At 40.3% G+C, this 11,612-nt stretch overlaps 1 protein-coding gene across 1 annotated transcript; it reads left to right on the plus strand.

The window, feature by feature from the left end:
* The first annotated feature begins 995 nt into the window (after positions 1–995).
* sec11a (SEC11 homolog A, signal peptidase complex subunit) lies at positions 996–7,338 on the plus strand. The gene is made up of 6 exons (XM_067593005.1): positions 996–1,186; positions 1,641–1,750; positions 4,415–4,564; positions 4,770–4,889; positions 6,339–6,396; positions 6,515–7,338. The coding sequence occupies exons 1-6, from the start codon at positions 1,136–1,138 to the stop codon at positions 6,563–6,565; spliced, it is 540 nt and encodes a 179-aa protein (XP_067449106.1). The 5' UTR covers positions 996–1,135; the 3' UTR covers positions 6,566–7,338.
* Positions 7,339–11,612: the final 4,274 nt, after the last annotated feature.

Genomic DNA, 11,612 nt, shown 5'->3' on the forward strand with positions numbered 1-11,612 from the left:
TTAAATTCAATGTTATCTGACCCTAAAAGGACAGTACACTGTGGCAACATACATGACAACAGTGACTGAAACACAGAAACATGTTAAAGTACAGTCTGAGTGCTCACAGCCTGGCCATAGAAACAAGCAACTATAAGAAAATATGGCTGCCAAAAGAGGAACAACTGTGCCAACAGTGTGGATGAACTGCAGAGCAGCACTTCCTCATACAGAGTCCAAAATTTAAACCTGTCTGGGGACAGTGCCTCCCAAAATTCAGTAATAAGCATCCACATTTTATTAACTCACAAAACAAAAACTAAAAATTGTTCTGGGGGACATGACAGAGTTATTTTCTCGCAGGACAGTTTGTCAGACTGACCTGTGGACCTACATCAGGCCTCAGGTTTTTCTTTTCTTTTTATTTATGAATTATATGTATATATAATTGATAATTAATAATTAATAATTTGCTCGTGTGATTCCTTTTCCTCACATTAAGGGGCTGTTGAAGTTTTGTACACTGTTCAAAATGTTGATTTACATACAGGAAATGTATATGTATAGATTTCTTTCACACACACACACACACACACACACACACACACACACACACACACCACCTCTCTCTCTCTCTCTCTCTCTCTCCCCTCCTCTCTCAATTCGATTCAATTACAGTAAATTCAAAGGGTCCAAATCAGCATGGGAAACAGAGGGTTACATTGCCAAAGCAAGTGTAAAATAAAAACAACAACAAACAAAAATTGTACATAAACTGAAGAATTGTGATTTTGCTGTTAGAAATATATACACAGATAAGTAAACCATCTTAACTAAACTAACTCACTTAAAATAAAATAGACAAATGTAGACTAGCAGTTAAAAACAAACAATGAATGTATTTAAAGATATTTGTTCTGTATGTCTATGTATAGATCAGCACAGTGCAGTACCCCAGTACCCCCTCCCCCTCCTCTCCCTCGTATCCTGAACTGACACCTCAACACAGCGCTCAGACAGTGGGCGGGACTTCCGGTTGAGCGCACCCGGAAGATTTGGATGCAAGTTTCACTGCTCGACCGTGCATCCATATGGTCGCTACTTTAAACGTTTTAATGTGATTGAGGTGCTTTTCTACACAGTGTTATTAGCAACAATGTTATCCTTTGATTTCCTCGACGATGTTCGTCGCATGAATAAGCGGCAGGTAGGTACACAAACATTAGTTTACCGCCTCTTTTTATGGACAGAGACCTGTGAGCTAACGTGAACTAGCCGCCGACCGCTTTGTAACGTTGCTGTTCGTCTGTCACTTGTTAGCGAACTATACAGTGATTTGTTTAAGCATATTTATGGTTTACAATATCCCCTTCATACTTCTGCCTAAAAGATACCGGATAACCGTGTTTAAACTATAATCCTGACTTCACTGTAGCTGTTAGCTATTTTTGTCACCATTGTAATGTTAGCTTGAATCTAACGCCAGATATGTTTAACAGTGAATCATTGAATTAAATTTAATCTCAAACATATGGTTGAAAAATCCACGAGTTACCAAATTGCTCTTGGACTATACTATGCCTGAAATTGCCTATTTTATGGTTTTACAAGGACATTAATTGTTGAAGGGTTGTTGTTAATACAAATGCTTTTTATTTCAGCTGTATTACCAGGTGCTGAACTTTGGTATGATTGTTTCCTCTGCGTTGATGATCTGGAAGGGACTGATGGTTGTCACTGGCAGTGAGAGTCCTATTGTTGTCGTTCTCAGGTAAGTTAGACACAATTAGGCTCTTGTAGCTCTGAGTTGAGCATTTGATGCTCGTTCTGCCTGACTTTTGCAGTTGCAAGCATCTTTGGGAGTTGATGCAACTATCCTCCTAGGGTGGAGAGATCTACGTGGGAATATGGCATAGAATAAACAACTATATACTCTGAGGACAGTGGGATATTTGTTTTCACTTTAATACTAATATAAAAAAGAAAAAAGATAATTCTGTCATAAAAAATGGCAGAATTTTATCACAACATATATTGATATTTTTATATATATAAATCTCCCTCTCACCCCCCTCCCATGGGGGGGTGGTGGTGTGTCTTCCTCAAGCTCGGGTCCTCTACCAGAGGCCTGGGAGTTTGAGGGTTCTGCGCAGTATCTTAGCTGTTCCTAGGACTGCGCTCTTCTGGACAGAGACCTCAGATGTTGTACCCGGAATCTGCTGGAGCCACTCTCCCAGTTTGTGGGTCACAGCTCCCAGTGCTCCAGTTACCACTAGCACCACTGTTGCCTTTACTCCCCACATCTTTTCTAGCTCCTCATTCAGCCCTTGGTATTTTTTGATCTTCTCGTGTTCCTTCTTCTTGATGTTGCTGTCGCTTGGGATTGCTACGTCTATCACCACTGCCTTCTTCTGTTGTTTGTCGATCAACACGATGTCTGGTTGGTTAGCCATCACCAGCTTGTCAGTGTGGATTTGGAAGTCCCACGGGATCTTGGCTTGGTCATTCTCAACCACCTTAGGAGGTGTCTTCCATTGTGACCTTAGGACCTCCAACCCATACTCAGTGCAGATGTTTCTGTACACTATGCCAGCCACTTGGTTATGGCGTTCCATGTACGCTGTTCCTGCCTTCATCTTACACCCTGCTATTATGTGCTGAACTGTCTCAGGAGCATCTTTGCACAGCCTGCAACTGGGGTCCTGTCTGGTGTGGTAGACCCCCGCCTCTGTTGATCTTGTACTGAGTGCATGTTCTTGTGCTGCCATGATTAGTGCTTCTGTGCTGTCCTTCAGTCCAGCCTCCTCCTCTGCATCATCGGGTTTCTGCTGCCTGAGGTATTCACTTAGCAGTTCATCTTTGGGGGCCATCTATTTTGGTAGTATTCTTCATTTTTAATACATCATATCCCCTCATTCAAGACTGAAATTGAAAATGAAACTGCAATTGTTTCTAGTCATTTTATTCATGAACACAGTCTCTAGATGTACAATCACAAAATTTTGTCGGGTCTCTTCTGGCTAACACGATGCTTTGAAACATCACACAAACATGGGAAGATAAATTTGACTGTCCACCGGAAGTCAGTTGGGCATTGATTGAATTAACCCTCTAGGGTGGTGAGATCCACATGGGAATATATATGGCATAGAATAAACAACTACACACTCCAAAGACAGTGGGCTATTTGTTTTCATTCTAATGCTAAATCAAAAGGTGATTCGCTGTTGGCTTTGTGGTGATGATACAAAACCTCAGGATGGATACCTGTGTTAGGGGTTTACATTTACATTTTCCCTCATGTGGCTGTAAAACATCTGAGATATTTTAGATACGGCTGTGGTAGGACAGTGAAAATCTAAAGAACATTGCATCACAGCACATATCCATTAGGAGAAGCTGCCAAGTCACTGAATCTCATTGTTGATCTTGATATTTCATTTCCTCATGAAGGTGACATCACTCATGCTCTGAATCTGAATGAAAGTGAATTAAAGTTGCAGTAATCTTGAAGTTATGTTGCTTTTATGATTATTTAGACATGGACATGCATTTTAGTCTATACAGCTGTAAGCAAACACAATGTTTACTCATAAAATAACTGATTAGTTTCTGCTAATATTTGTCAAATAATGAACCAAAAATATTGTACTTAAACATAAGTAATAAATACTTTTTAATTTTTAACCCACACGTTTGAAAGTGAAATTTACATAAAATACAAGCAATCTTTTCAACATTTCCACTGTCATTATGCTAGATACAGCAAAAGTGCATGAAATAGTACCTGTCTTTAATAGGACTTTTACAGAATCACTTTTTGTGAAAGTGTGTGTACATATTTTACTTATTAGAAATCTTCTCATGCATGCCTGTTGCAAGTGCACACTAGCCTGTTGTTAACAGTAACGGCATACACACAGCAAGCTGTTGATCATCTGTTGACCTATTGATGACCTATTGATCTTACTGTCAGGATGAGAAAGAATAGAATGTGCTGTTAAAGAGATGCTGTGGCTTATAAATTCTTGTAATTAGTGTTTATTGGTGAATTAATTCCCTTGACTGAAATCTGTATTTAGTTTTGTTCAATTACATTTCCTGTGATCAATACTCCCATTTTAACCTCTGGTAGGGATGTTCAGGGATGTTCTTACACCTCTGGTTTTTGTGTTCTAATACGAATCATGTAATGTTGAGTCATCTTGTTGAAAATAATTATTAATACTTCTTTGTTGCTTTGCACACATTAATTAACACATACAATTTGCTTTGAGCTAAGTTTGTTTCCTTTTTTTTCCAATTTAAAAAGATTCCACACTGCAAACATTTTAGTTGTGTCATGCTGCCATCAGTTATAGATATTGTCTGTTAAAGCCAACATTAAGATTATATTATACTAGTTTTGATCATGTGCTTCTGCCATTAATTTCAGTGGGAGTATGGAGCCAGCTTTCCACAGAGGAGACCTGCTGTTTCTGACCAACCGGGTAGAGGATCCCATCAGAGTCGGAGAGATTGTTGTCTTCAGGATAGAGGGCAGAGAGATCCCGATAGTACACAGAGTACTAAAGATCCACGAAAAGTATGAATGCATGAATGTTGTACTGCCTGTAGTCCCATCAAACCTGAGAATGCCAATCATGTTGAAAACCTATCAAAGATAAAGTTCAGAGAAGCCTGTGTGATATTACATACTCATCATAAATCCTCGTCCAGACACAGATGTATTGAAAAAGAGGAGTTGGTGTACATGGTGGTCTAAAGTCACACTGATACTTTGTCCTCAGGGAAAATGGAGACATTAAGTTCTTGACCAAAGGGGACAACAATGCAGTGGATGACAGAGGACTGTACAAGCAGGGCCAACACTGGCTGGAGAAAAAGGACGTGGTGGGGCGAGCTAGGGGGTAAGTACTGTGTTTAATAGAGTAGATATCTCAATGACATATTAGTAAAGAGAACTTTACCTGTTTGCTCTATAATGGAGGCCAAATGTATCAATAAGATGTTTTCCAAGTCAAAACTGGAGGAGAAGGTCAACCTAGCAAAGTTGGTTAAAGTCTGAGGAGGTGTATAAATTTCAGATTTATTGGCAAGATAAAACATGTGTTGCAGAGGGCTGGACACAATACAAGCAACGCTTGTACACTTATAATAGAAATGAATGACCGCCCTATTTGTTCTTTATTTAGAGGCAAACTCACAAGGTCATCTGCAAAAAGCAGCAATTTCACCACTTCACTGTTTAAGATTTGGGGATTAGGGTTGTTCTATTATCTCTGCTAGTTCATTTATATTGAACAAGTTAGGATTTAGGCAATTCATCCTCTTCATCGGCGCTTGCCTCGTTGTATGAAAGACAAACAAGGGCATTGAACACTTACCCCAGGATTCCACTGGGCGCATGTGCGCCACGTTCCGGTTCTGACGCGGTTTTGCTCCGTCCTCTGCACAGTGCCCTATTCCACCGGGAGCATGTCAGAGGCGGGGTGTCTTCACTGTGGGGAAGCCTTCCACTGTTTAAAGTCAGTTGCACTCCTACTACAGTAATTACGGCAGCCTAGTCAAAACTGATAAAGTCCCTTAAGGCTACCGTAATTACTGCAGTAGCAGGGCAACTAAACTGCTCAATTTTGTTAACTTGCTCAGCTTTCGTTGATTTGGTCATTTTCCTTGATTTTTTTGCTTCTGCTATGGTTAAGTAGGCTATGTAGTTAAATGATTTCTTTATTCATCTGTTTTAATTGCGTTTATTGTTGATATATGACCAGGAGTCTGCACGGGGTGTTTTATTTTGAAAATTGACCAAATGCTCAATGCTGTGTCTGTGTCTGACTTCCTGCCCAGCTTGATCTGCTCTGTGGTGCTTGACGCGGCTTCTGTAAAAAATAGACAAGACACCTATCTTTAGCGCAGCGGAGCGGAGAGCCGCTTCTGGGACGCTTCTGAAACGCGCCGCGGTGCGCCTGATGGAATCGGATACATTGACTAGGGTGGCCATGATCAGCTCCGGCAGCCGCATCGGAGCCTGAATGCGGCGCGCACGCGTCTGGTGGAATTTAGGGGCTAGGTTTACGTTTGATTCCCGTCAGAAGTTCATTCCTTAGAGGTGTATTTATATTTCTGAAGGAGTGTGACCTCGGTTTTTCTCTAGATTTTAGTTATTTTAACACGTTTCACCTTCATTTCGTACAGGCATTTCTGTTGTGATTGCTAATGCCCCATTGCTTTTTGTAATGTCTGATTACAGCCCATACATTAGCAAAAGTCATAAAACTTTTTAAATCAGTTACTTAGGTTACAGACTTTTGTTTTCATTGAAGTTTGTTGACAGTGAATATTCTTGTCATCTCCAGGTTTGTGCCATACATTGGAATTGTCACCATTCTCATGAATGATTACCCCAAGTTCAAAGTAAGTTTGCAGACCCCACCGCTCCATCTTAATTGACAAGATTTGCTTAGTTCTTAAGCTCAAATATTTAAAGTGTGACCTTCTAATTTCCTCAACCTTCTGTGTTTTCATTCTGCAGTATGCTGTTCTCTTCATGCTGGGTCTCTTTGTGTTGGTCCATCGGGAGTGAGGTACCCAGACTTCAGGGCTCAAAAGGATAAACTTCGTCCAGGAAACCTCAGTCATGCCTTTCAAAACATAATTAAAGGACCAGTGTGTAGGATTTAGTGGCATCTAGTAGTGAGGTTGCTGATTACGACTGAACTCCCCTTCCAAGTGTGTAGGTTAACCTACGGTGGCTGTGAAACTCATGAAAACCACAAAAAGCCCTCTCTAGAGCCAGTGTTTGGTTTGTCTGTTCTGGGCTACTGTAGAAACATGGCAGTGCAACATGGTGGGCTCCATGGAAGAGGACCCGTGACCCTATGTAGATATAAAGGGCTCATTCTAAGGTAACAAGAACACAATGATTCTTAGTTTCAGGTGATTATGCACTAATTGAAACAAACAAACAAAACAAACTTATAAATATTGTATCCCATTTCTGCCAAGTCGGTTCCGCTAGATGCCACTAAATTCTACACACTGGACCTTTAAGTTAGACTTTGTCAAACCCAACTGGCTTTTTTGTACCATTTGTTTGAACATTTTGTAGAAACGTGGATAGGGTGTTTACATTTGAAAAAATCCAAGCTTTAAAAATATTTTTGTGAGGTAACTAGGCTAGATTTAGTTTGAAGTCGATCTTCATTTGTAATCCTCAGAATGTGACTCAACATTCTTAAAGATAAAATAAGTCTTGTTTCTTTCCTGTTGAATCATTGTCTTTGAAAAAGATATGTGAAGTATTTTGTGACAACAAAATATGAATGATATTAAATATGAAATCTGGTTACCATCCACTATGGATTATTTTAACTTTTTGTGTCAATTTCTCTTGGCCCCCATTCAGCCACTGTAGAGAACAGATACTTTGCAGTGGTGGAACTAAAAACCTTTTTCCAGGTTGACTGAGCACTAGTGATCTGGAAATGTAAAACACATGTCAAAAACTGTAGACTGTTTATTGTGGCTAAATATGTTTTTATTAATATATAGAATACAATTAATTTACATGAAAGTAGGCATGTCTTCTGTCCAGCTTTGTTTCAGCAAGTGATGAGCAGTACTTTTTTGGAAGTCTTTTGAAAGATCTTTTTGACAGAGTAATGAGTTTTTGTACTTACATTGCTGTTAAAGAGAAACTTACATTAAATGAACCTTTAAAGCATTGTTAGTAATCCTACTATGTTGTGAAATTTATTGTTTTATAGAAGACTAGCAAAAATAAAGTTCCTCAAAAAAAGTGATGAGGAATGATTAGGCAGGAATCATTTATTGCTTGTTTTCTTTTTTAATAAAAAAATCCATTTTATAGTTTTTCTCAGTTGCTTTGGTAAATTTCTGAGATCAGAATTGAAATTCTCAAAACTACTTGTTCAACCTCCACATCAACTAGTCACTTGTGCACATCATAAAAGCAATTTGTCATTCTTTTGAATAAATTGCAAATGCTTTGGCACATTCATGCAAATGATTATGTACAATTGTCTACTTTTTCCTATTGTTATTGATTGCTTATGTCATGTCATGTCAAAATATATTATACTGGTTCTCTGTTGAATAGTCTTACCCCCAAAACATCTAGGTATTAGTTCATTACATGCAAAAAACAGTTGTACCAGTTGTCATAATCTGTCAAGCCTATTTTCTATACAGTTCTAATAGACTGTTAGATCAACCATTGATCAACCAGTTCTCTATGTAAAATAGCTGAGAGGTATATATATATTTATTATACACACACTCACCGGCCATTCTAATGCAATCCAATACAACAGCTCTGCCATAAGTTCTACATTTACAAAGCTTATACATTTTCAGAAAGGTGATAATTCTACTTTATGTATTGAACTTGTAGTGGGTGGTGGTGTGCTGGAGAGCATTATATTGAACAGTGTTCCTAATATTTTCTCCACTCCATTAACATACATTAGGGGGGCAAAATATTATATATATTTGTAGCTACTAATACCTTGGGATCCCGCAGGCAAATGGGAACCTTGAGGAGGCCGCAAGGAAGTCAGCCACAGCCAAATACCTACACAGAGTAAGGCAGGTCCTGAAAAGTCGGCTGAATGGGAAGAACAAGATACAGGCCATCAACACGTACGCCCTGCCAGTCATCAGATACCCCGCTGGTATAATAAGCTGGCCAAAGTAGGAGAGAGAGGCCACTGATATCAAGACAAGAAAGCTCCTCACAATGCATGGAGGGTTTCATCCTAAGTCCAGCACCCTGAGACTGTACACTAAGCGGAATGAGGGAGGCCGAGGACTGGTGAGTGTCAGAGCCACTGTCCAGGACGAAACAACCAACATCCAGGAATACATCAGAAGATGGCCCCCAAAGATGAACTGCTAAGTGAATACCTCAGGCAGCAGAAACCCGATGATGCAGAGGAGGAGGAGGAACCATCATGGAGGGACAAGCCCCTACATGGCATGTACCACCAACAGATAGAAAAAGTGGCTGATATCAAGAAATCCTACCAGTGGCTGGAAAAGGCTGGACTGAAGGACAGCACAGAAGCACTAATCATGGCAGCACAAGAACATGCACTCAGTACAAGATCAATAGAGGAGGGGATCGACCACACCAGACAGGATCCCAGGTGTGGGCTGTGCAAAGATGCTCCTGAGACAGTTCAGCACATAATAGCAGGGTGTAAGATGAAGGCAGAAACAGCGTACATGGAACGCCATAACCAAGTGGCTGGCATAGTGTACAGAAACATCTGCACTGAGTATGGGTTAGAGGTCCTAAGGTCACAATGGAAGACACCTCCTAAGGTGGTTGAGATTGACCAAGCCAAGATCCCATGGGACTTCCAGATCCACACTGACAAGCTGGTGATGGCTAACCAACCAGACATCGTGTTGATCGACAAACAACAGAAGAAGGCAGTGGTGATAGACGTAGCAATCCCAAGCGACAGCAACATCAAGAAGAAGGAACACGAGAAGATCAAAAAATACCAAGGGCTGAATGAGGAGCTAGAAAAGATGTGGGGAGTAAAGGCAACAGTGGTGCTAGTGGTAACTGGAGCACTGGGAGCTGTGACCCACAAACTGGGAGAGTGGCTCCAGCAGATTCCGGGTACAACATCTGAGGTCTCTGTCCAGAAGAGCGCAGTTCTAGGAACAGCTAAGATACTGCGCAGAACCCTCAAACTCCCACGCCTCTGGTAGAGGACCCGAGCTTGAGGAAGACACACCACCACCCCCCCATGGGAGGGGGGAGAGAGGGAGATTTTTTTTATATATATATATAACACACAGCAACATTTTTTGAAATCATACTCAATCTTGTGTTTTGCATCACTGTATTTCAGGACTGCAGGACTACCTCACAGAGGTGCAGACTTTCAATCATTGTCATCAAAACCTTAGCCATAGTTAACATCAGAAAATACTTACAGGGTACACTGTCATATAGACAACATAGCTAAGCATTTTGACTATGTTGTTTGTAAACAATGACACAAGGACTTGTCAGTCTGATGTCACTGACATGTTCATTGACATAATTATTTACTTTTGAGAGATAAACTAAGGATTTTGAGCAAGCTACAGGTTTTTGTAGGTAATCCATTGTATGGTGTTGTTTGTAAGAATTGTTTCAAGAAATGCACTTACTGTTTTGCAAATGTTAAGGATGACTGAGGAAATGTACCAAAGCGACTAAGAAAAGTGGTAATACTTAGAAAAAAACTATCCAGCCTTGGACATCATCAAAGGTTGCTATGAAACCAATATTGTCAGCACCAATCTCGGACAAATTAGAGCAAATTTTAAGATGTTGCTAACACACTATCTTGTTAATTAAATGGTTAGTCTCTTGTATTTGTGCTGTCCCTGGAGTGGGGTACAGGTTCTGCCTCATTAAAAGTGGGCAGAGCTTTTCATGAGTGCAGATGTGCTTTGAACATTAACCTTCACGCTTTGTTTATATAATGTGAGGACACTTTAGTGGTCTTGCAATCACGATGAATTCTGCTGTGGCTATCCAGTACCCTCATGTAGTCATACACTAGTGTGGATCAACATATAATCTTAGTATGGAGCTGTTTTCATCGAATCTAATATAAAAAGCCACCTGATACTCTATTGAGGTTCTTGTACTTTGAAATTGATTGCATCTGGCTGCAGTCTTTGTCAGACCTCAAAGACCTTGACCATTTGATAAGCAACTCATCAAACCCTAACTGTAGTTTTGTTGGTGATACAGTGTCAGTAAGGGAATTGCTTTGAGCTTTTAACACTCAGCGTTTTCCATTTTGGTGTGGCTCTGGGGGAACAAAGCAAATCCAAATAAACCAAGACCATAGTCTCAAGTGGCAAATTTATAATATTTATTACACCACTGGATCTCTAAATCAATTCTTTTGAGCCTGAGATGCAAATATTCATCACGCTATTTTAAGAACACATACAGTGTTGCAGATGACCATGGCTGTGTCAGTTCATCTAATCTGTGAATTTTGTGAGAGTGCTGGTCAGACTGCTTTCTAATTAGACTGACATTAAACTGTCCAGAATGTCTTAAATCACAAGTATGTGTGTGTGAATGCCAAAGGTTATGAAAAGAGCAAGATACTGCTGCAGCTCTTCCACTAAACTTGCAACTTTAGCACCCTGAAGTGACAGAGAGGCAGTCTGTCTTATCAGCTCTAAATTAGCAGTGAGAAGCAGCAGGTTCTCCTGTCCTCAGAGGACTGATGGTGATCACAGCAGCATGCTGCAACTGGCCAAATGTCATGTTGCTCATTGTGAGGAGCCAGGCCTGGTCCTGAGAGTGGGAGGGGGGTGAAGGGACCTGGGAAGGAAATGTTGCTCTAGAGGGAAGCATTAGCTATCACCTGTGCCATTTATGGATCTGACCTCACAATTTGCACCAACAGTACACAAACTCCAAGAAATCGTTTCTGTGTTTGCCCGTTTGTGGAGCTTTTATTGGATTAAAGAGCTTTTATTGTCACATGCACAGCAACACAGCAGGTGGCAACATTGAAGGAATGGTTGCAATATACTGTATTATACTGTACATATATATGATATGACTAAATATGAGCTTT

Source organism: Thunnus thynnus, chromosome 1, assembly GCF_963924715.1.
Source record: "Thunnus thynnus chromosome 1, fThuThy2.1, whole genome shotgun sequence".
NCBI lineage: Eukaryota > Metazoa > Chordata > Actinopteri > Scombriformes > Scombridae > Thunnus > Thunnus thynnus.